Raw genomic sequence first — 23388 nt, forward strand, 5'->3', positions numbered from 1 at the left:
GTGTAAGAATCCCTTCCTGGCAACCATGAGGTCCTGAATTTGAACCTTAGCATTGGCCTCCCTGCCTCCAAAAAAACAAAAAAAAAGAAAGAAAAAAGTCAAGAGAACAAATGTGTCTTGATCTGGAGGCCATGGAAACATATCTCCACTGCCCAACCGAGCAGTGCTCTGTGGCAGGCACCCAGGAGTGCACTTAGTGAAAGTTAGTGAGCAAGTAAGTAGTTGGAGACTGACACCCAAGATTCCCCAACAGAGCTTGGGCTAGCTGACTAGCAAGTATGTAGCAGAGGTAATCCCACCAGCCAGGACTGCTAAAACCACTGCTGTAAACACAGAGTTCTGTTGTACTTTCTAATGTCTCACACTAAAGAGTCCTGGAGTCCTAATTTGCACTAAAGTTAAGTTCAGTCTGGGGACTGAGGCTTTCTGTGTGGTCCCATCAGCAGGTAACTTACATCCAGGCTGTTGTACCTATGTTGCCCTCTTAGCCAGGACTCCAGCCCCACGATTCAATCCTAGGTTTATCTGACTGAGTCTCTGCTTGCCCTGGAACCTGAGAAGAGACTTCCACACAGAGGGTGACTGCTCCTTCTTCAGTGGGCCTCATGCTGCTCTCTCCAGCAAGCTTGCTGTCCCTGAGAGGTCCCACGTGCAAACAACATTGGTTAAGAACGTGGCTTCTGGCTGTTAGCCAGGAAGACTGACTTTACCAACCCAGAAGGCTGCAGCCTGGGTTCTGGAGGACCAACTAGTCTGATGCACAGCACTTAGAAAAAGGAAACTGCAGTCAAGAGATCAGGTACCTATTCGAGGCTAGGCACTTGTCTTATGACATATGATAAAGGTGGCCGAACTGAGTCTGGCTCCTGTGTTTGGTGCATTATTCTGAACTGCCTGTCCCCAATGTAAGGCCATGAGAGAACTTCGTGAGCATCTGATTTCTTCACCAGCATCTTTGTGGTATCTATTACATGGTCACCACCCCAGGATAAAGGCACCATAATATAACCCTAGGTCAACTTTTGTGTCTTAGATGGTAGCACCTATGTGCCAGGTACTAACAGGTCTCTAAGGATCCCTGCAGACAAGCCCAGACATCAAGAAGCACATGCCACTGGATACAAGTTCCATGAAGGAACAGTTCTGCATCAGCCTCTTGGAAAACTGTGCCTTGCTTTCAGCACAACTTTCCTAGATACTGGCTAAAGATGGCAGGTTGAGCAAGACATGGTGACTCACCTATAATTCCAGCACTTGAGAGACTATGATGAGAATATCATGAGTTTGATGCCAACCTCAGTGAAAACCATAGCCAGAAGTGGTGGTGCATATCTGTAATTCCAGCTACTCTGAGACAGAGATCAGGAGGATGGTAATTCAAGACTGACCCAGGTGGAAAGTTAGTGAGACCTATCTCAACCAAGTCAGACATACTAGCATGTGCCTGTCAATCAAACTATGCTGGAAGAATAAGAGGAAGACTGTAATCAAAGACCAGCCCTGGCAAAAAATGCAAGACCCTATCTGAATAACTGAAGGGAGGGGGAGGCCCAGGTGTATGACTAAAATGGGTAGAGCCCATGCAAGCCCCGGGCGACATTCAAACCCCACTACCACTTAAAAAAGTTAAATACTCCATTTCGGTTTTTTTGTTTGTTTGTTTGTTTGTTTGTTTTTTTGCCAGTCCTGGGACTTGAACTCAGGGCCTAGGCTCTGTCTCTGAGCTTCTTTTGCTCAAGGCTAGCAATCTACCACTTGAGCCATAGTGCCACTTCCAGCCTTTTCTGTTTATGTGGTACTGAGGAATTGAATCCAGGGCTTCATGCATGCTAGGCAAGCACTCTACCACTAAGCCACATTCCCAGCCCATACCCCATTTCCTTTTACTCCACCTTTTTCACTACAAAAACTGTGTGTGTGTGTGTGTCTGTCTGTCTGTCTGTCTGTGTCTGTGTGTGTTTTTAAAGACAAAAACCCTATAAGTAGCTGAGTGCTGGTGGCTCATACCTGTAATCCTAGCTACTCAGGAGGATGAGAGCTAAGGATCATGGTTCAAAGCCAGCATGGGCAGGAAAGTCCAGGAAACTCTTACCTCTAACCACCAGAAAACCAGAAGTAAAGCTGTGGCTCAAAGTTGTAGAGTGCTAGTCTTGAGCAGAAAGAGCTCAGGGACAGTGCCCAGTCCCTCAGTTCAAGCCCCACAACTGACCACAAAAAAACAACAACAAGAAAACAAAACAAAAAACCCTACAAGGAAAACAATATGGTGATTTCTCAATAGTTAAAAATAGAATTGCAAGAGAGAATTGTTGGAATTGGAGTGTGGCTTAAGTGGTAGAGTACTAGCTATGAGCAAAAAGACAAAGCAAGAATACAAGACTGAATTCAAGCTCCAGTATTAGCACACACACAAAAAAAGGAGGAAGTGGAGGAAAGAAAGAAATAGAATTGCTTTTATCAGCAAATTTGTGTAGGTTTGTATCTGAAAGAATTGAGAAAGGGCTCAACAGATACCTGTCTACTAGCAAATGAGTAGAAACAACTCAGATGTCCAGCACCTCGGATAAATATAGTAAACGCATACAAGAAAGGAAATTCTGCTACCACATGTTGTAAAATGGATGAACCTTGAGGACATCATAATAAGTGGAAGAAGCCTGCTACAGAAGGACATGATGCCACTTCCATGATGTCCCTAGAATCATCAGAAAGTGGACAGAAAGTGGAATGATAGGTGCCAAGGGCTAGGAAAGAAAATGAGGAGTTAATTTTTAATGGAGAGTTTCTGTTTGGAAAGGTAAAAAGTTTATAGAGATGAATGGTAGTAATGGTTTCATGACAGTGTGAGTGTGCTTATTGCAACTGAACTATAGGCTTAAAAATGGTTAAAAGAGTTGAACAGTAGTGGCTCCTTGCCTGTGATCCTTGCTACAGAGGAGGCTGAGATCTGAGGGTGGCAGTTCAAAGCCAGCCAGGGCAGGAAAGTCTGTGAGACTAACTCCAATTAACCACCAAAAAAGCCAGAAGTGGAGCTGTGGCTCAAGTGGTAGAGCACTAGCCTTAAGCAAAAGCAGCTCAGGGACAATGCCCATGCCCTGTGTTCAAGCCCCAGAACTGGCACAAAAATTTAAAAATGTTGAAGTGGACTAGGCACCCATAACTCACACCTATAATCTTAAGTACTGAAAAAGGCTAAGATCTGAGAATCATGGTTTATAGCCAGCCTGTGCAGACAAATCCTCACAACTCTTATCTCCAAATAACCAACAAAAAGCTCGAAGTAGAAGTGTAACTCAAGTGATAGAAAACCATCAGCTATGAGCAGAAAAAGCTCCGGGCCCTGAGTCAAGCCCCACTATCAGAAGAAGGAGAAGAAGAAAAAATTTAAATGGTAAATTTGATGTTATACATATTTCACTACAATTAGAAAAATAAACCCACAAAGACCAAAGAGAATGGACAAGGAAAAGCAGCTGTTTTGAAAGCAGGAAAGAACATGAATAAGTGGCAGAAACCTGACTTGGCAGACCAAGAAAAGTAGATCTTAAACAGATTGGTAAACTCAGAAGCTGAAACAGGTAGCAAACCCTTAAAAGCTCAAGAATGGGCAGAACCAGTGTCTTGTGTCATTTATCACCCTGAAGCTTTAAAAAAAACAAAAAAAAAAAAGGTTGGTTGAAAGTCTCTTTAAGAAACAAAACAACTGGGGCTGGGAATGTGGCTTATTGGTAGAATGCTTGTTCTCAGTACCATATAAACAGAAATCGCCAGAAGTGGCACTGTGGCTCCAATGGTAGAGTGCTAGCCTTGAGCAAAAGAAGCTCAGGGACAGTGCCCAGGCTCTAAGTTCAAGCCCCAGGACTGACAAAAGGAACGAAAAAAAAAAAAAAAGAGGAAAAAAGAAAACAACTGCAGTGGAGTAAGAACAGATTTTGAGTTCAGATCACCAGTACACAAATGCCAGTACATTACAAGGGCAGGCTGTATTAAGAGTTCTAGCTCTGTGCCAGTGGCTTACACCTTGTAATTCTAGCTACTCAGGAGGCTGAGATCTGAGGATCCTGGTTCAAAGCAAGCATGAGCAGAAAAGTCCCTGGGAGATACTTCTCTCCAATTAGCCATGCAAAAAACGGTAGTGGCACTGTGGCACAAGTGGTAGAGCATTAGTCTTGAGCATAAGGCTTAGGAACAGTGGCCAGGCCCTGAGTTCAAGCCCCATGACCAGCACACACATACACAAAAAGTTATCCAGACTGGGAGACTGTAATGGGACACAGAGCCAACCTATAGCTTCTGGTGGCGAAGCTGGGACAATGTGAGCAACAAAACAGTCATACTGGATTATAACCTAAAGTATAAAGCAAATATCCATAATTCTAACCTACTCCTTCCCTGTGGCTTCCTCCAAAAAGTATATGGAGGGGAATGGCAGGAAGAATAAACAGTACAGAAGTCTGACAAGCATGACCTCAGCTAGGTGACTATAGTCACTCAACACCAGGAACCACACTGACAATAGGAGGAAGCCCCTTCTGCACCTTTCACAGCAGTGCCTGTGTGGTGCCTTAGCCTCTGTTCCTTGGTTTTATAGTCATGGACAGGCAGGTGGACTGGGCACCAGCTCAGGCTGCTCCAGGCTTCCAGTGAGCCAGAGGGGTGCTGGTGGGTTACACTCACATCCCTACCCTTCTGCCCACCTTCAGGATGGGGAGAGCAGAAGAGTCCTGCATATCCTGCAGCCCCATGTATGCACAGGTCTGCACACTGCCACCTGCCCTGGGGCCTAGCTGCATGGAGACAGCCCCCAACAGGCCCAGGGGCCTCCTTGCCACCAAATGCGGGAACCACATAGGCAATGGTTCCTGGTTTGTGTCCTGTGGTCCTCATGGTTCTGTTTGCTCCCCAGTGACACAGCACATAAAAGAGCTTCTGGAAAGGAACAGTAAGAAGAAGTCCAAACTGAGAAAGAAACCCAAGCCTTATGTTGAAGAGCCGGATGGTAGGGCCTCCTACAGCCTTGGTGCTGCCTCTGCACCACTCTGCTTTCCAGCCATGGCCGCCTGGCCTTCTCTTTTCTAACCACTTCGGGGCTGGGGGAGGGGCACTAACCTCAGGCTTGGGCACGTGCAAGTAGCAAGCTCCTTTCCTGCACATTTCTTGATGGTACCTAGAAAAATTCCCAATTTGCTGGCTGGGTTCTTGATAGGCACTGGGCATGAGGACAAGCCTGTGAAAGCCTGGAGGTACCCCATGTGAATGAATGATGGAAAGTGAAGCTCACAGAGGGGCTAGGTTGCCCTATGAAATGTGACCCCCCACCCCCAGTCCAGGGACCTCTGGGGCAGGTGATTAGTGCCTAGTATTCAGAAATCATAAAGGAATTTTTCCTTCAATGGTGAACTTCTAGCACAGCTGCCCAAAGCTTGGAGTTTCCCCACCCGCCTCTACCAACACCCTTCTTCCTTGGCCCTGGATTAGGACCACCCTGCCTAATTGGAGCTCCAGGACAGATTGTGCCTTCCCTGTCTAGATGTATTTGTGGTTCTGATTGATGTGCCAAGTCACTGAGCCTCTAGAGCCTTCCACCCTGACCCTTAGTGCAGCTCTGGACCTGCTGTACCTCCTCTCTGTGGGCTGCTTCTATCAAGCTGTGGCTACACTTGCTGGTCTCAAAATCTCTGACTTGCTCTTTGTTCCACTCTGAAAATTTTCACCAGTTCTCTGCTGCCCATGGGGACCCAACACAAGACCAGAGGGGAATTTTGCAAATAAGCCTGCTTAAAACAAATTGGGCAAGGAAGAGGCTCCAAGGACATGAGAGGCACCCATGGGTGAATCCAGTGGGGCATCTCCAGGGCTGGGGACTCATGCCCCAGCAGGCCCATGCCAGGCAGCCGCAATCCAGGCTCTGAGCTCTTGCCTGAGAAAAACTCATGTGGAGTGGAGCTGGACAGTTGTCAGCAATCCATGAGAGTCTTGTTGCTATAGGGAGCAGACTCCTCTGTAGGGTAGAACTGGGCAGAACAGTACAAGCCACGGTGTAAGGTAGGGAACAGGCCCTCCTGGGACCAGGCAAGGTAAAAAGCTTATCATGCCTTCTTCCACCACTGAGAAGTCATGATCCCAAGCAGGCATAGGCTAAAGGCCTGTATGTTTGCCACATGGGATGGTTTTAAGGCAGGAAGTAGCAGGCTTACCTCCTTCTTCTGTCCTCAAACCTCAGTTGCTAATGACCACATTTCCAGTTGCTAACACCGAGAAGAGAGAGGCACCTGGGCTTCTCTGGTGTTGACCAGACAGAGTGCTTACACACTATCCATGCTTCTTAAAATAAAGGAGCCTCAGAGCTACCTAGAAAAGCGAAATGGCCTGTGGTAGATAGTTCTAGCACTGTTGAAAGTCAGATGAGGCTGGAACCTGCTAAGGGTTGTGGTTCCCATGGGACTGAGGAATGTGATCCAGGACTTGAATAGCTGATTTTTAAATTTTTTTTTTTTGCTGTTTTCACTTGGATTAAATCATTCCCTTTACAGAAATAGTGAATGGCAAAACTATTTTAGTTTTGTTTGTTTTGTTTTTTGCCAGTCCTGGGGCTTGAACTCAGGGCCTGAGCACTGTCCCTGGCTTCTTTTTGCTCAAGGCTAGCACTCTACCACTGGAGCCCCAGGGCCACTTCCGGCTTTTTCTGTGCGTGTGGTGCTGAGGAGTCGAACCCAGGGCTTCATGTATATGAGGCGAGCACTTTACCGCTAGGCCATATTCACAGCCCCAAAACTATTTTATGATAGCTAGTAATGAAAATGTTTTCATGGACTAAGACATACTTGTTTTTGAAAACTGGGATCCAGGTACACCTGAATCCTCAAATATCTGGGGGAAGGGGAACTTCCTTCCTAAAGCGAAGGTGTTTCCACTTGAGAGCCCAGATCTAGAAGACTACCACACCAAGTAGTAGGTATGGGGCTTGAGGGTCAGCATCTTCCAAAGGAGGGGTGTCCCATGCCCAGGTGCTCATATTCCAGGCTAGTGACCTGTCTGTGATACCTCTTGACATGTTCTTTCATCTTCCTTCTCCTATTCCTGGTGAGACCAGGCAGGTGCCACACACACACACACACACACACACACACACACACACACACACACACACACACACTAGCTCTTTAGGGAGAGAGAACTCTCTCCCCTTCACACTGTGCCTTGGTCTGTCTTCCACCTACCCTTTCTTCTAGCCTAGCAGCTAGAACCACTGTTGTTGGGACTGAGTCCCAGAAAGCCCCTTCCTGAAGAGAGGACACTGGACTCAAGTATCAGAATAAGCCCTGACAGTCTTCTGCTGGCTTGGCCTCTGATTAAGCGGATGTTGACTTAAGATACTGGCATCTCCACACTGTCCCTTCCCTCTGTGGCGAGGCCTTAGGCCACTTCCCTAACACACCGACACTCAGCCCACTCCACTCTCGGTCAGACCTGGGCCAGCCAGAGCTGCAGAAGAACTGGAACTGCCATCATGTTAGCTTTTCACCTACCCCCAGCACTGGCCAAGATGTTGGATGCCTTGTTCAGAGGTTCCTGCCCAGGATCAGGGGTTAAGGAGGCTCCCTAGGTTCTAGCCAGTGAAGGAAAGAGTGGCCTTAGACACTCCAGGCCTAAGGACATGCTCTAACCTTCCTCTGACCTCTTACAGTTCTGTATCTACAGTTCCTATGCCTGGGAGAAGTGGGTAGGCTGGCATAGGAACTCCTCTCCCAGCCTGGTCCCTGGATATGGGGAAATACTCCCTTAATAACTTCATTTGGGTCTCTCCTCTAACAGGACATTGCCTGGGAGGAAGTTTTAGACTGCTGCCCTGGTCAGGGGCAGTTGGTAGCCTGGCCAGATTGGCTGTACCCCAGAGCCCCTGTAGGGACCACCCCTCTCCTGCACACCCCACACATATACACCAGGTTGACCAGTGCCCATTCTTTTCCAGGGGTAGCGATAAGCACCTACGCCAAGTACTGCTACCACAAGCTGCAGAAGGCGGCTCTGACAGGGGCCAAGAAGGTACAAGCACTGTGGGAAAATGAGGGCAGGGTGGGAAAGTTTCAAGCACAGTCTAGTGAGGAGGCAGCAAGGCTCATGGGTGTGCTGGTTGGCTGGCAGAGTCGTGGGTACTGCACACAGCTTGCCTTAGTGGCTAGCCAAAAGGCCTCAGAATGTGTGTGCTTTCCTGCCTTTCCCCTCAGGAGGGCTCATTTTCATCCCTGGACCCCCAGTTGAGCAATTCAGAGAAATCAGTGTGTGGGCTGTTAGGGCATCAGGCAGTCTACCAGGGTGGGATGGACCTGCCTCCTCTTCTGGTATTTGGCATGGAGAGCCTAGGCTGAACAGCATCATGGCTGCACTGACTCCCTAAAATACCCTGGCTTTTGTGGCAAGATGCAGGGGCTGTGCACAGCCACAGCAGGCCAAGAGACGATCCTATGACAGGACTTTTGCCCCTGGAAGATGTGGGTTGTAGAATGGGCCCATGTTGAAGCACACCACCTGCCCACAAACTGTATGAACCAGCCCAGGCCCTGCTGTTAGTCCTTTCCTACATCCAGTCTTGCCTGTTCCTATCAAGTGCCCTCTAGCTCCTTTCTCTCCTCTAGAAGACATCTAGGCCCCAATCATATCACACTCCTAGACCTCATACCTACAGCTCATCTTTACCCAGGAATTCCTTTGGATTCCCCTGTACCTGCCCCAGAGCCTGGCCTCCTACCTCCCTGTGTAACTATTTGTGGGACTCTTTGATGCTTTGGGTGTTACAGATGGACCACAGGGAAGAAGCCGCCTTGGTGACTTGAGCTGTGGGTTTGGTCTTCCCTGCCTCTTGCGAGGCAAAAGCCTGGATTCAGGGAGGGTCGGGTAGCTGAGCTGAATAGCCCTGCCAGGTGCTTGGAGAAGGACGGGGTGAATGGAAAGAAGATGACTGGGCCAGACCAGGATGGGAGATTTGGGCTATCTTCACAGGGGCTGAAGAAGCCCAATGTGGAGGAGATCCGTCACGCCAAGAATGCCGTGTTCAGCCCATCAATGTTCGGTAGCGCACTGCAGGAAGTCATGAGTATGCAGAAGGAGCGTTACCCTGACCGCCAGCTGCCCTGGGTACAGACTCGGCTCTCTGAGGAAGTGCTAGCGCTGAATGGTGACCAGACGGAGGGCATATTCAGGTGCTGCACCAAATCCAGACCCTGGGTGTGTGGGATGCAAGTATGTGTCTATTGTGCATCTGATGGCAGACCATTAACCCTCAGGCCCACAGGACCCGCTTCCATGCCTGCCTCTGAGCTGGTATGTTATGGAAGCTGATCCAGAAGTAGGGCTGGGCCCCATACTTAGGAGGCAAATCTTCTGAGTAATCCCCCACAACAGCAGTAGAGCCAGTGACTACAACATGAGCTTGATATGATGTGCAGCTGGTTAAGCCGCTCAGCCTCCCCCCCACCCCAGTCCCCCTGGCTTGCCAGACTGTGAACAGGGATATGACAGCCCCTTCCCTGGTGGTGACACTTTTTGCCTGCTCAGTGTTCAGCCACTGTAATGGCTCACTTGTTATCACCAGGGATGCCCAGGCTTCCCCCCCCCCCCGCCCCCCCCAAAACAAAAACAGCTGGAGGACCTGAGACTTGTGAGCTTGGACCTTCGTGGCCTACAGGGAGAGGTAGCTAGCTGCATAGGGAAGCTAGAAGATGCTCTAGGAAGAGCCAATGGCCTGGTTGAACTCCATACCACTAACAAGTGCATGGGACATGATGCCAGAAGAAGACAAGACCTAGAATCATGCTAGCCCATGGGAGACAGGTGGTTGAAGTGGGAGGGCCTTAAGGCTCCGTACCCCATCTACATTAGCAAGTCAGCCTCAGTCTGAGCCTGCCTTGTGCTTCCCAGGGTTCCTGGAGACATTGATGAGGTAAATGCCCTGAAGCTGCAAGTGGACCAGTGGAAGGTACCTACAGGCCTGGAGGACCCTCACGTTCCTGGTGAGCCCCCAACCCACTCAACAACAGGGTAGGCCTGGTCCAGACCACAGAGTCTAAAAAGTTTCATGGCATTAGCTCACATGTACATCCTTGAAGGCTGACATTCAGGCCAAGGCCTCCATACTCCTCTTGCAGTGTCACCCACAACCTCTTCTCTCGGTTTAGGCCTACAATGGCTATATCTCTTGGCCCACCCTCCACCACTAATGGGGTAACTCCGTAATCACTTCCAGATATCCTCCTGTTCAGTGGACAATCTCACTTAGTGTCCTTGGGGCACCTGGTTCAACCTAGCCAGCCAACCAGTGGCTCTGCCTGGTGCCTTCCACTGTAGCTGCTGCACTGAAAAACTCAATTTTGCAGTCATCACAGGCATGCTCCTCTGTGCTTCCAGGACTGAGCCCAGACAATTGAGCCCTAAGCATCTCTGGGGTCTTGGCTGGGTCCAACCCACCTTCATCAGAAGGCCCTCTCTCCAGATGGCCTAGTCACCCACCCCCCTCATGCCATTCTGCCCAGAGGTCCCCAGAGCAAACTAATGTGAGTGTTGACTGCCCACAGCATCCTTGCTGAAGCTGTGGTACAGGGAGCTGGAGGAGCCCCTGATCCCCCATGAGTTCTACGAGCAGTGCATCGCACACTATGAGAACCCAGAGGCTGCCGTGGCCGTGGTGCATGCGTTGCCACGCATCAATCGCATGGTGCTGTGCTACCTCATCCGCTTCCTCCAGGTAGGCAAGCACCACTTCCCACTGCCACCCCATGCCCACCAAGGTTCTGGCAAGGTCCTTCCCCATTCCCTGCCTGTCCACATCCCCATACAGGTGTTTGTGCAGCCCGCCAATGTAGCCATCACCAAAATGGATGTCAGCAACCTGGCCATGGTGATGGCGCCTAACTGCCTACGCTGCCAGTCGGATGACCCACGCATCATCTTCGAGAACACTCGCAAGGAGATGTCCTTCCTGCGCGTGCTCATCCAACACCTGGATACCAGCTTCATGGAGGGCATACTATAGCCTGAGGCCAGGACTTGGGTTGGGGCAGCGCACGCGGAGGGAGGGAGGGAGGGAAGGCCCTAGCGGGGCAGCATGCCAAGCCCCGCCCAACACCCCACCTGCCCACCCCGGACCCGCCTGGGCAGAACAGCCGCACGCCACCTCGCGGCCAGTTCAGCGGGCACTGGCTCTTCCCGCCGGCCACAGGCCAGCCCTGAGAAGTGCCTTCTGTTTCCCAGAGCCGAGCGTCACTGCCCCCCAACCCTGGCCGAAGCACACGTCAGGCTGCCCCGGGCGGCCTAGCCCCGGCATTGTCAAGCGGCTCCAGCCCCAGCTGGAGGAGACTGAGGGAAGCCCCCGGCCGGAAGCTGCGCGAGCGTCCAGGGCCCTGGGCTGTCCACCACCAGAGCGCGGCCCCGCTGGCCCAGGGCCTGTAGCTCTCGGGTGCGGGGAGGCCCCAAACCAAAGTCCTCTGGGGTGGGACAGGGCTGGGCAGGCCTCCTGGGGGGGAGGGAGGGGGGAGGGCGAGAGTATTTTTTTCTCGGTGTAACTGAGTCCAGAATCAATCTCATACCTAGTCCACCTGTGTATAGAGCTATAAATAGAGCGACAGATGCCAGAACTAAATTTGCTATGGACAAAGTTTTAACCAGATACTATTTATCTCTGAGCTGTCCTCACCGTCCTTGCGCAGAGCTAGTAGGCACCACCTGTCCGACCGGGCGGCCTCTGACCAAACCCAACGCCCTGGCGGCGCACAGACTCGTCTGTGTTTTCCGTGGTGGAATCGTGAGCTCCAACACATGTCAAATTTAATTTCTTCCGTTTTTATATATATATATTTTTAGAGTTTTTATTTATTAAAAAAAAAAAAACACAAAAACCTCGCGACCCGAGACCCACGGCCTGCTTTAGGCGGTGAGCCCAGGCCTGGCTGGCGGCCGGCCGTGGGACGCTCGCTCTGATGCGTGGACCGAGGCGGCAGCGCTTCGTGTGAATAAAGTTCTGTGGACCCTCAGGCCAGCGCCGCCTCTTCCTTCAGATGTGGCGGCGGGCGGAACCTAAAGCGCGAGGTTGCGGCGACGGTGGGGTGCGTGTTCGCGCAGCACCCCCGCCTGGGTGACCCGCTGGCCGCTTCCGGCGAGAGAGGATGTGGCCGCCGTGCGGAGTGCTCCGGGCCCGGGCCTTGGTAGGGTCGAGGGGAGTTCGGGCCTACAGCGGAGATGGAGGCGTCTCCTACACGCAGGGTCAGAGCCCCGAGCCCCGGACCCGCGAGTACTTCTACTACGTGGATCACCAGGGCCAGGTGGGCTGGGGTGGCGGGGGAGAGCAGAGAAGTCCCGAGGGGCGGGCTGAGGAGGGAGGCCGTCTGGGGAGGGGGCGGAACCTCTATGTAGTGCGGGATCTCGTCTGGGTCCGACCCGCCGGTTCCAGTCTCACGGCTTAGGTTCCTGCAGTGCTGGAGTCACCGGCCTGCGTTCTAAGTCCTGCCTAGAAATCCAGCACTTCCCAGAGAGAGAGCGCACACAGCTAATTTAAAACTTGGAAAACTGAGAAGGCCCGCTAGCTCAGGAAGCCTGGGTGTAAGGGATCCCCTCCAGGTGCTGAGCGCTAAGTTTACCCACACACTGTGTGCACAATAGGCACAGGCCTCGGCTCAGAGCCTCCCCTTCCCCACCTGTCCGTGGGGACTCACTGTCCACCACCTGTACCTCTGCAGCTTTTCCTGGATGATTCCAAAATGAAGAATTTCATCACCTGCTTCAAAGGTACTGCTGTGCTCCCCTTCCCTCCTTCTTTCGCCCTTGAGGGCGGCTCTAAGGGGACTCTGCAGGCAAGGCTCGCCTGCAGCGGGGACCGGTAGTTTTAGCGAGGCGGGTTCCGTCCCTGGTAGAGCAGGACCCCCGGGCCTTGGGCGCGCAGCCTGGCCAACAGCCGCGCGATCTGCTTCCCTAGACCCGCAGTTCCTGGTCACTTTCTTCTCCCGCCTGAGACCCAACCGCAGTGGGCGCTACGAGGCCTCCTTCCCTTTCCTCTCGCTGTGCGGAAGAGAGCGCAACTTCCTGCGCTGTGAGGACCAGCCCGTGGTCTTCACGCACCTGCTGGCCGCGGACCACGGGTCCCCGCGCCTCTCCTACTGTGGCGGCGGCGAGGCCCTGACCGTGCCCTTCGAGCCGGCGCGCCTGCTGCCCCTGGCGGCCAACGGGCGCCTGTACCACCCGGCTCCGGAGCGTGCGGGCGGCGTTGGCCTGGTACGCTCAGCTCTCGCGTTCGAGCTCAGCTCCTGCTTCGAGTACGAGCCGGGCGCCCCAGCGCTGCCCTCCTACGTGCGCTGGCAAGGCCGCCGCTTCGCCCTCACGATGGACCTGGCCCCGTTGCTGCTCGCGACACCACAGCCCTGACCTTCTGGCGGGCGCCCGGGCGGGAGCGCAGAGCGACCCTTAGTGCCCCGGCCACCCGGCGGCCCCGGCGCTCTAGGTCCACCCGGCACGGGCCACCCCGGCCGGCCTGGTGCGCGTGCGCGCCGAAGCCCCGCCCGGCTGGCGCTGTCCGAGGTGCTAGCACGGCCCGGCCCCGGCCCCTGGGTCCCAGCCGCGGGTCCTCTCCGCACCCCTCGCCCCTCACACTGCGCGGGGTGTCCTCGGGATTGGCCCGCGCTGGCGACGTCAGGCCCGAGCCGCGGGCGCAGGCTGCGCGAAGCTCCGGTGCGCGTGCGCGTCTGCTCTCTGCACAGCTGCTGCTCGGGCCTGGCTGCCACGGGCCCAGCGGGGAGCCGCTCGCCGCCTGGGCCATCAGGTGAGAGGGCGCGCGGCCCAAGGTCATCGGCCTGGGGCACGGGTGGGGGTGCCCCCCGCAAGATCTTGGCGCACCCTGAGAAGAGGCAGACCTGGTGGAGGGGAGGGGGCTTGGAGACCATACCCCTCCCCTTCCCCCGCCCCCCTCCCCCCCGTGAACCTACCCGGGACCCAGCGGCACCTGAGGGGCTGTCAGGGGTGGTGTGTGGGACCTTGGCACCAAGTTGTAGGGGCTGCTGGGAGACTTGGCTGGAACCTTGCGCTGTGCCCGAAGAACAACACAGGCCTCCCACATGCACAGATGGGCACCCATGAGACCAAACCTCCCCCTCCCTGCTCCTGCCCAGCAGGACCCCGGGGTTATTTACTCCTGAAAGGATTTCTGCGCTCTTCATGCCTGGGTCCCTCACTCCCTTTCCCAACCGCTGATGTGCACCTGAGGGTCCCTGTGAGCAACAGCCCTGAAGAGGAAAATATTTGCTTTTGTAGTTTGGGTGGGTGAGCAAGGCCTGGAGCCGGGGGCCGGCTCATCCTGCTCAGGTAAATTAACTCCAGGGGCCCAGAGAATGCCCCTGTCTTTTGGGAGCTCACATACATTGAGGCACCTGGGAAATGCCTCAGCCTTGGCCAAAGCTATTCTATTAAAACTTTATTGCTGTATTACCTCATCTCAAGTGACGTTAATAATCATGTGAGTTATAGCTTAAGATCATATTGAAAAAAATTCTAAGGCCACTTGGTATCTTTCACCTTGAGTCAGAGCAGGAAAACCTAGTGAATAAGCAGAGTGGAGAACATGCCACAAGAGTCTGCAGGTTAGGGAACAAGTATACCCTTACCTGTCTCCCCAATTCAGATGAATTGGCTTTTCCACCCATATCTTTCCTTAAAATTATGCTCATTGGGTCAGGAACAGGTGGTTTGTGCATGTAACCCCTAGCTACTCAGGAGGCTGAGATGTGAGAGTCTTGGATCAAAGACAGGAAGGTCTGAGACTCATCTCCAATTAACTACCAAAAAGCTGGAAGTGGGGCTGTGACTCAAGTGGTGGAGTGCTAGCCTTGAGTGAAAAAGCACAGGGATAACACCCCCACCCTGAGTTCTCCGCCCCCCCCCCCCTCCATCCACCACCAGCACCAAAGGGAGAAAAAAGGCTCATTGTGCCTGGAACTAGACCTCAGCTTTCCCATCCCGAGGATCAGCTGGGCACACAGCAAGCTACACCATACTCCTTTATAGTCTCAGAACATTGCTCCTAGGTCTGCTTATTCTAACTAGACATTCAGTTGCTAATTGGGGCAAGGGAGGAATGGATTAAATCTCTGGCATACACAACAAAGCAGTCAGTGGCCTAAGGTCCTAACATCCCAGCTTCTACTTCTCTACTCCAAAGGCAGAGGCTTGTTTTTGGGGAAACACCTTGGGGACCACAGGCCCATTTGCTGCTGAATTTATTTTTTTTCCACTATTTTCCTTATCCTCCAATTCTGTTACTTGAGAAAAAGGCCCCAACTCTAGGCAGGCTGTTTACTGACTTCTACCCCCAGAACAGCAGGAATAATGGGCTAGATCAAACTGTGCCTTACTTCTTTGTAAGGCTATGGCTGCCACAAGTTCTGCCCATCTCCTCCCTGAAGTCATAACAGGTGGAGGCCAGAGCATGAATGCTAAGGACTGCAGTTAGCTGGGTAACAGTGGCTCACATCTGTAATCTGATACTCAGGAGAGTGTGGTTCTAAGCCAACGAGGGGGTCTGGGAATATGGCCTAGTGGCAAGAGTGTTTGCCTCATGTACCTGAGGTTCAATTCCTTAGCATCACATATATAAAATATGGCCAGAAGTGGCTCAAGTGGCAGAGTGTTAGCCTTGAGCAAAAAGAAGCCAGGGGCAGTGCTCAGACCCTGAGTTCAAGCCTCAGGACTGGCCAAAAGAAAGGGAAAAAAAAGCCAACGTGGGCAGAAAAGTTCTGACACTCCATCTGTAGTTGATGAGCAAAACAAGCTAGGTTTGATGGGCTAGGGATGTGTCTTAGTGGTAGAGTGCTTGACTAGCATGAGTGAAGCTTGGGTTCGATTCCTCAGTAGCACATATACAGAAAAGGCCGAAAGTGGCACTGTGGCTCAAGTGGTAGAATTTGTTAACCTTGAGCTAAAGAAGGTCAGGGACAGTGCCCAAGCCCTGAGTTCAAGCCCCACGACAAAAAAAAAAAAAAAAAAAGCTGGTTTTGAGGCATGATTCAAATAGAACATTAGCTTTGAGCCGGCAAGCCCAGCAAGAGCATGGCCCTGAGTTTGAGCCATCCAACTTTATTCGTTGTTTTTAGGCCCTTGGTGCTCATGCACTGGCTCTAGGATGGCAGCACTGGCCTGGCAACCTGTGTTTTAGGGAGTCACATCTCACCTGGGCCAGAACCTGGGCAAGCTGCAGCTTGTGGACTCCCAAAATGGTCTCTGGGGCTCTCCCGCTGCTGCTGCCTCCACTGCTGCTGGGTCTGCTGCTACTGCTGCCACCGCCACTGCCCGGGCTCACATCCCGTGCTACTGTTTGTCCTGCTGCCTGCCGCTGCTACAGCGCCACGGTGGAGTGCGGCGCCCTGCGGCTGCGCGTCATCCCACCCGGGATACCCCCAGGGACACAGGTGGGCACATTTGTGGGCTACTGGGCCTTGGGTTGGAGCAGTGGGCTTCAAATGCCCCCCAGGAGGGAGGCATGTGCGAGCGTCTGGTTGAGGCGGATGTGGCATTCTACCAGAGCGGGAAATCCTTGCGGTGATGTAGACAACCCCCTAAGCCCTGCTCCCCACTGCCTGCAGACCCTGTTCCTTCAAGACAACAGTATTGCCCGCCTAGAGCCAAGCACCTTGGCGCAACTCTCTGCCCTGCGACATCTCTACTTGCACAACAACAGTCTGCGCGCTCTGGAGTCAGGCGCCTTCAGAGCACAGCCGCGACTACTGGAACTGGCACTTACTGGCAACCGGCTCCGCGGCTTGCGAGGCAGTGCATTTGCAGGTCTGGCCCAATTGCGAGTACTCTACCTGGCGGGAAACCAGCTGGCGAGGCTGCTGGATTTCACCTTTTTGCACCTGCCGGTGAGTTCACATATCCAAAACCTCACAATCGCCCTGTAGGTTGGAGTACTAGGAGGGAGAAAAGTCAAACCTGCTTCTCAGGACCCTTTCCTGATAATCTGTCCCTACTTCAGCGACTACAGGAGCTACATCTGCAGGAAAACAGCATTGAACTGCTGGAGAACCAAGCCCTGGCTGGACTCTCTTCTCTTGCCTTGCTAGACCTCAGTAGGAATCAGCTGGGCACCATCAGCAGAGAGGCCCTGCAGCCCCTAGCCAGCCTACAAGTTCTGCGCCTTACAGGTAACTCCTCCTTAGGCAAGGGTCTCGGCCTCGTCCAGTGGTGGCAGTGAGGCACAGGTCCAGGTGTGTAGAGGGGGCTCTTATGGCAGACCTTAGGTCAACCCTTTGAAGGGCCATAGGAAAGACTTGCAAACTCGGTGATAGGCTGCCATGAATGGCTGTGGGGCTTAGATCAGGGACCTACCTAAGGAAAATGTAAGAGTGACAAAATTGAAATTCTTGCATTGTGGGGCTGTCAGAGGCAGGCCTATAGAGACGGCCAAGATTGGGAGCACGTTCACTAGTGGGCACAAAAACACAAGGACAAGTTATTAAGTGTGTGTGAGAGGGAGGAGGCTCATGCCTTACCCTAGATGGGGTCAGAGAAGAAATAGAAATCCTAGACTTTGTGGAAAGTGGCTGTGGGAGGTGAGAACGGACTACCGTCCCGGCTAGCAGAACTTCAACTGCACGGGCTACTCTGCCCACAGAGAATCCATGGCGCTGTGATTGTGCCCTCCATTGGTTGGGCACTTGGATCAAGGAGGGAGGCCAGCGTTTACTCAGCTCCAGAGACAAGAAGATCACCTGTGCAGAGCCCCCGCGCCTGGCGTTGCAGAGTCTCCTGGAAGTCTCTGGTAGTAGCCTCATCTGCATTCCACCCACTGTGCATATAGAGCCACTGGAGCTCACAGCCAGTCTGGGGGAGGATCTGCGGGTGGCCTGTCAGGCGTCTGGCTACCCGCAGCCCCTAGTGACCTGGAGGAAGGTGTTCCAGCCTCGTGAAGGCAGGCCGCAGGCCCAGGCCCGGCCGGAAGGCCGGGCCCCAGGCCTGGGAGGGCCTGGCACTCGAGACACGGGCAGTGGCATGCTCTTCCTCACCAACATCACACTGGAGCACGCGGGCAAGTACGAGTGTGAGGCCACGAACGCGGGTGGCATCGCGCGCATGCCCTTCCACCTCCTGGTCAATGCGTCCAAGCAGCGGTCCCTGGAGCCGCCATCCTCGCCAGTCCCCGTCGCACGCCCTCCAGGGAGCGCATCTCAGCACGACACGGGCAGCATGGCCTTCCGCGCCCTGGGCCTGGCCACGCAGACCGCCATCGCGGCAGCCATCGCACTCCTGGCGCTCACAGCGCTGCTCCTGGCGGCCATGATTTGCCGCCGCCGGCGGCGGAGGAAAAAGGCGCAGGCGCCCCCCGGGGAGGGCGCGCTGTTCGTCAACGACTACTCGGACGGGCCGTGCACTTTCGCGCAGCTGGAGGAGCTCCGCGATGAGCGGGGGCACGAGATGTTTGTTATTGACCGCTCCAAGCCCCTGTTTGCACCGGGGCCCGAAGAGGCGCCCGCTAACTCCGGCCGGACCGAAGGCCCCGCGCCCGGGCTCCGCCTCCCGCCGCGCGTCGCCTACGAGATCCACTGCTGAGCTCGCGACGCGCGCTGATGACGTGGGCGCCAGGGATCGGCTGCCCGGACGGCGCCCAACCGCCTCAGTAAAGGTGGAAGGTGCTCTTGTGCATAGAGCCGTGTGTTTGGGCGCCTCATTTGGGAGTGCTGGGGCTGGGAGGGCAGAGGCCAGAGAGGCTCTCAAACCCCATGGGTGGGCTCCACCGCCCTTTGGGGTCCCCAACCCCTAAAGGAGTTTCTCAGAGTGGGGACAGCAGGGTTGAGCTGTGGCCTTCCTGGGGTGGTTGAGGGGGGTAGAATCACTGAGGCCAGCTAGAGGGAAAAATAAAAGCCATAGATTGGCGTCCCAAAGACGCTGAACATTCGTACCTGGAGGACCTTCTCGTCCCAAAACCGGCCAATAGGATCGCTTGGGTGCCAGAGCAACGAACATAGTTCAAGGCCCCATAACTTCAGGAAGGCCCTAAGCCACCCTAAAGGGATTCCCATCCGAACATCAACCCTGGAACACTGAGCACAGCCCAGAGACCACCGCCTCTCCACTCGCCCCTGGGATTCCGCAAACATCTGCAGGGAAAAGGGCCCTGGAGAGCAGCCAAATGCAGCCATACAAAGCAGAGGAGTGCAGGCCTAAAATCTAACCAGAAGGAACACAGCCAGTTAAGAAGCTGGTGCAGGGCACTGCAGGAAAGAGAGCAGGCTTAAGGTTCCGACATTAAAGTATAGCAGACCCTGAAGGAAACCTGAAACAAGTGCCTTTGAGTCAGGCCTCTCACAGAATCCTAGCAAACAAAGGGTCTGAAAGGCCTGTCTCACCCAGAACTTGGAGATCACAGGCTGAAATAATCTGCAGCCAAGCGCCCATAGATGTCTGTGGTCCAGAGGATATGGGCACGGCCTGAGGCCAGCAGCAGCTGCTGCAATTCAGCTTCCACACGGGCAAACTTCTCCTCATTGATGGAAGCCTCTAGCAGGACAGATGCAGGTGGTGGCCAAGGCAGGTCCTCATAGCAGTCCACAGGGAAGGGATGCACTACAGTACGCAGCTCAGTCTGCACCACTGAGTCCCGTAGCAGACCCTTGAGGCCTGCCATGGACAGTGGGTTTCCATAGAGACCAAGGTAGCGGAGATTAGCACAGCGTGTCAAGGCGGGCAACATGGCCAGCAGCTGGGCATCAGCAAACTGGCATTCGGTCAGCTCAAGATGCAGCAGTGTGGCTGCTGCTGCCTGCAACAAACCCTGAAAGGGCACCAGCTGGCTGCCTGACAGATCATTACCACTCAGATCCAGCTTCTTAAGGTGGGCAGCATGGGAACTCTGTGCTAGGAAGTGTAGGTCTTCAGGCAGCAAAGCACAGAAGGCCAGCTCCAGGCTCTCCAGGGGGCTCTGCAGGGTACTGCAAAGACAAAGGACAGAGGGGTCAGAGACGTGCATGCCCAAAAAAGGGTCTTCACAGAGGGGAGAGGCAAAGCAGTGGTGAAGCCCATGTACCTGAGCAACTGGTCCAGCTTGCCTGAAAGGAGAGAAGAGCCAATGCTGAGCTCTCGCAAAGAAGTGAACCGGCCCATTTGAGCCAGGACATAGCGGAAGTTGTCTTCGCCATCCACAGAGGGCTGTCTTGAGTCCCCATGTACATAATGCAGTCTAAGACTAGCCAGGTGCTGGAAGCGGGCCACGTGTGGGATGATGACAGACAGGCCACGCAGGCCCAGGTTATTGAAGCGCAAGTCTACACGGCGCAGGCAGCCCGCATCCAGAAGCTGCAGTAGAGCCACAGTGTTGCGCATAGGCAGGTCCTCAGCTCGGAGATCCCGGCAGCAGAGCCGCAGTGGGCTGTCCACACTGCTTTGGAGTGCCTCATGCAGAAAGGTGTAGGAGGCTCGGTTCACACGAAGGTCCACATGAACCTCCACAGGGACAGGAGCTAGCCCTGCCTCAGAAGGCCCACCCTGGTGCTGGGCGATACATGTGCGGGCCACAGCTGCTGTGCAGTCCCACATGCTCATAGTAGCAGGATCTTGCTCCACACCATCATCCAGGAGACCAGTCATATCCAGAACCCTCAAGGTGTGCTTCCTGGGAGCAAGAATAACCTAAGACAAGGGACAAGGAGGCAGGGCCCACATCCCTCCCTACCATTTTAAGAGCCACATGCCTGTTACCAAACTGAACTCTTGCTAACCTCAGGACCACAGCCTAGAGCCTCTTCAGTGAACCCTCCTTGTTCCTCTAAGTTTATCTATAGGCCCCTCAGGTAAGTCCATACCTGCAGAGGGACTGTGTGCCAGTCCCAGCTTCTGGAGTGTGGAGGCGGGCAGTCAGCCCCAGGATCACAGCCTGCATGCTCTCTGTGCTGGGTCGTTCCTGCAGCAGGGTACGGCTGCAGTGGGTACACTCCTGCAGCAGCTTCTGGAAGCTAAGTAGTGGGAAGGGCCATGTGTGCACCAGCTCACGCAGTACAAGTGTCTTCTTGTCCATGAAGGCCACCTTAAACAGCAGGGGGAAAAGCTCTCTGGGAAGCAGGGGCAGAGCCTGGCAGGCAGCTCGCTGGCATTGAAGCACCTGGCGTGTGCTCAGGAATACAAGTGTGTGCATGGCGTTGGGCAGTGAAGGTCACCTGCAGGAAAGGAACCTTCAGTTCAGAAGACAAACCCTAGGCTACCACCAGGCCATATCCTCTCCATGTATCAGTGGTGGAAGCCCAATACAATGTCTGGAGTTGGCAGTGAATAGAGGATAGTGACACAAAGGAGCATGGCTGAAACTGCAGAGCTGTTTGCCTAGTAAATATGAGAACAGCTCAATTCCTGAAACCAAGAAACAAATAACATATTAAAGTCCTAACAACGCTGGCTGGGCAGCGTTTTACAGAAAGTATGGATTCCTAGAGAAAGTAAGCAGTACATGAACAGCAAGGAAACATTAATAATAAGCTAGCCTATGTGTGCTTCAGACAAATGGCTTTGTTGCTGTGTGGAGTCCAAATTGATACTCCAGGCCTCCAAAATCACAAATATGCTTCAGAAATCCTTCCTCAAAAATGGAACAAAAGCCAGGTGCTGGTGGCTCACGCCTGTAATCCTAGCTACTCAGAAAGCTGAGATCTAAGGGCTGTAGTTTGAAGCCAGCCTGGGCAGGAAAGTCTGTGAGACTCTTATCTCCAAACCACCAAAAAGCTGGAACTAGAGCTGTGGCTCAAGTGGTTGAGCATTAGCCTGGAGCAAAAAAGCTCAGAGACATTGCTCAGGCTCTGAGTTCAAGCCCCACAACCAGCACTAAATAAAGTAAGTAAATAAATCCCACACCACCATTCTCACAGTGTTTCATTAGCACTAGAACAGGCCAAAAACTCCCAAGTGAGGGGGCAGCAGCCACACTGGGATTCCCTTCCTAACTCTCCCCACATATATGCTCCAGGGCTCCCTTAAATTTTATCAAACAGACACAGCTTAATAAGCACCAGGACCAACAGGAAAAAAAGACTACAACCCACAGAACCCTGAGTCTCGAGAACCTAGCCTATGAAATCTAGTCTAATCTCTAGAGGGGCTATTTTCACTAGGCACAGAAAACTCAAAAGCAACGAAGCACTTTTCTGTGGTCCTTGCCAACTACTTTCTTCCCTGAGAAACCAATGTGGGCAGAGACCATAATGGGATTCATTCAGAAGAGCCCAGGTCAGACAGAGATAACTACCTAAGTAGTCATCTAAGTTGCACACAAAAGATCCCTGAGTCCAAAGGATATCTAAGACGCAGGGTCAGCCTTGCTGCTGACAGCAGACTTTCTGTGAGCCACATACTTCACCCTCAAAACTACACTGTAGGGCTGGGAATATGGCTCAGTGGCAAGAGTGCCTGCCTCCTATACGTGAAGCCCTGGATTCAAGCCCAGCGCCACATATACAGAAAATGGCCAGAGGTGGCGCTGTGGCTCAAGTGGCAGAGTGCTAGCCTTGAGCAAAAAGGAAGCCAGGGAACAGTGCTCAGGCCCTGAGTCCAAGGCCCAGGACTGGCAAAAACCAAACCAAACCAAAACAAAACAAAACAAAAAACTACACTGTAGCCACCTCTGTCAGTTTGGAAAACTAAGGGCCCATGTTTTGTCCAAAGTCACAGCAGGAGAAAGGCGAGGAGCACTCCGGCTGCGGGGTATGCTTGTCGACCTCCCAGGAAGTTAGGCCAGTCCTCAAGTTGTGCGTTCTTGGGAGGACCACACCCGCCCCGCCAGCCGGCTTCGCGCAAACACTAATCTCGCGAGGACGATGCATTCCTCATCAACTGGGAACCTGCCATGAGAGGAAAAGATAGCAAGCGGCCTGGCCGCGGAGGGAGCTCCGCAGGGCGACACCTCTACACGTCGCGGGGCTGGCGCTGGGACCCACACAAATACCCTCGCCGATTCTTCAATCCGCCAGGCGCGCCGACGGCCCCGAGGCCGCGCTCCGGGTGCGGGAAGCACCCAGTCCCGCCCCTGCCCGCAGGGGGGCGGGGCGGGACACCGTCCGGGGCCTCCTAAGTGTCGGCCCTCGCTCCCCAGCGCCCGGTAGTCCGAGAGCGTCCAGCGTCCGTTCCACCTCACTGCACAGCCGCGCACACTGGCCCGGCAGCGACCCCAGCCCCACCCTAGCTCACCAGACCCGCAGTCTCCACCACTGCCTCGGGCCCCGCCTCCTCGGTCCTCGGGCCCCGCCCATTTCCGCGGCGCGCGGAGATGACGCAAACTCCTACCATTGGCCGCGGCGCCGGCGGCCGGAGGACGTGGCCGGGCGCTCTTCGCGCTCCCATTGGCTGGCGGCCGGAGCGCTCTGGCGGCGGGACATT

General features: G+C 53.9%; 4 protein-coding genes across 9 annotated transcripts in view; 3 read left to right on the plus strand and 1 right to left on the minus strand.

The window, feature by feature from the left end:
- The window catches only part of Arhgap39 (Rho GTPase activating protein 39), a 70240-nt gene extending 58756 nt beyond the window's left edge, over positions 1 to 11484 (plus strand). For 3 of the 4 annotated variants that reach the window (XM_048359102.1, XM_048359103.1, XM_048359101.1), the window contains 6 exons: positions 4907 to 4999; positions 7973 to 8046; positions 9001 to 9200; positions 9919 to 10010; positions 10572 to 10741; positions 10835 to 11483. In XM_048359102.1, the coding sequence (XP_048215059.1) occupies positions 4907 to 4999; positions 7973 to 8046; positions 9001 to 9200; positions 9919 to 10010; positions 10572 to 10741; positions 10835 to 11029 (824 nt within the window). In that variant the 3' untranslated portion in view covers positions 11030 to 11483. Of the gene's footprint in view, positions 1 to 4906; positions 5000 to 7972; positions 8047 to 9000; positions 9201 to 9918; positions 10011 to 10571; positions 10742 to 10834 lie in introns of all 4 variants that reach the window. The other variant, XM_048359104.1, reaches the window with a different exon arrangement.
- Positions 11485 to 12039: 555 nt separating this feature from the next.
- Positions 12040 to 14466, plus strand: C12H8orf82 (chromosome 12 C8orf82 homolog). The gene is made up of 3 exons (XM_048359116.1): positions 12040 to 12314; positions 12729 to 12777; positions 12965 to 14466. The coding sequence occupies exons 1-3, from the start codon at positions 12159 to 12161 to the stop codon at positions 13408 to 13410; spliced, it is 651 nt and encodes a 216-aa protein (XP_048215073.1). The 5' UTR covers positions 12040 to 12158; the 3' UTR covers positions 13411 to 14466.
- On the plus strand, positions 13694 to 18884 carry Lrrc24 (leucine rich repeat containing 24). 2 transcript variants are annotated; one of them, XM_048359111.1, is made up of 5 exons: positions 13694 to 13804; positions 16190 to 16442; positions 16617 to 16895; positions 17009 to 17177; positions 17648 to 18884. In XM_048359111.1, exons 2-5 carry the CDS (start codon positions 16248 to 16250, stop codon positions 18580 to 18582), a joined length of 1578 nt encoding a protein of 525 aa, XP_048215068.1. In that variant the 5' UTR covers positions 13694 to 13804; positions 16190 to 16247; the 3' UTR covers positions 18583 to 18884. The 2 variants fall into 2 exon arrangements, with proteins under 2 accessions (XP_048215068.1, XP_048215067.1); XM_048359110.1 differs by having other exon boundaries at positions 13707 to 13804; positions 16128 to 16442.
- On the minus strand, positions 18635 to 23244 carry Lrrc14 (leucine rich repeat containing 14). 2 transcript variants are annotated; one of them, XM_048359113.1, is made up of 4 exons: positions 23200 to 23244; positions 20832 to 21182; positions 20057 to 20641; positions 18635 to 19961 (listed from the first exon to the last, which is right to left on the minus strand). In XM_048359113.1, exons 2-4 carry the CDS (start codon positions 21158 to 21160, stop codon positions 19394 to 19396), a joined length of 1482 nt encoding a protein of 493 aa, XP_048215070.1. In that variant the 5' UTR covers positions 21161 to 21182; positions 23200 to 23244; the 3' UTR covers positions 18635 to 19393. The 2 variants fall into 2 exon arrangements, with proteins under 2 accessions (XP_048215070.1, XP_048215069.1); XM_048359112.1 differs by lacking the exon at positions 23200 to 23244 and having other exon boundaries at positions 18636 to 19961; positions 20832 to 21734.
- Positions 23245 to 23388: the final 144 nt, after the last annotated feature.

The sequence above is a fragment of the Perognathus longimembris genome, chromosome 12 (assembly GCF_023159225.1).
Source record: "Perognathus longimembris pacificus isolate PPM17 chromosome 12, ASM2315922v1, whole genome shotgun sequence".
In the NCBI taxonomy this organism is placed as follows: domain Eukaryota; kingdom Metazoa; phylum Chordata; class Mammalia; order Rodentia; family Heteromyidae; genus Perognathus; species Perognathus longimembris.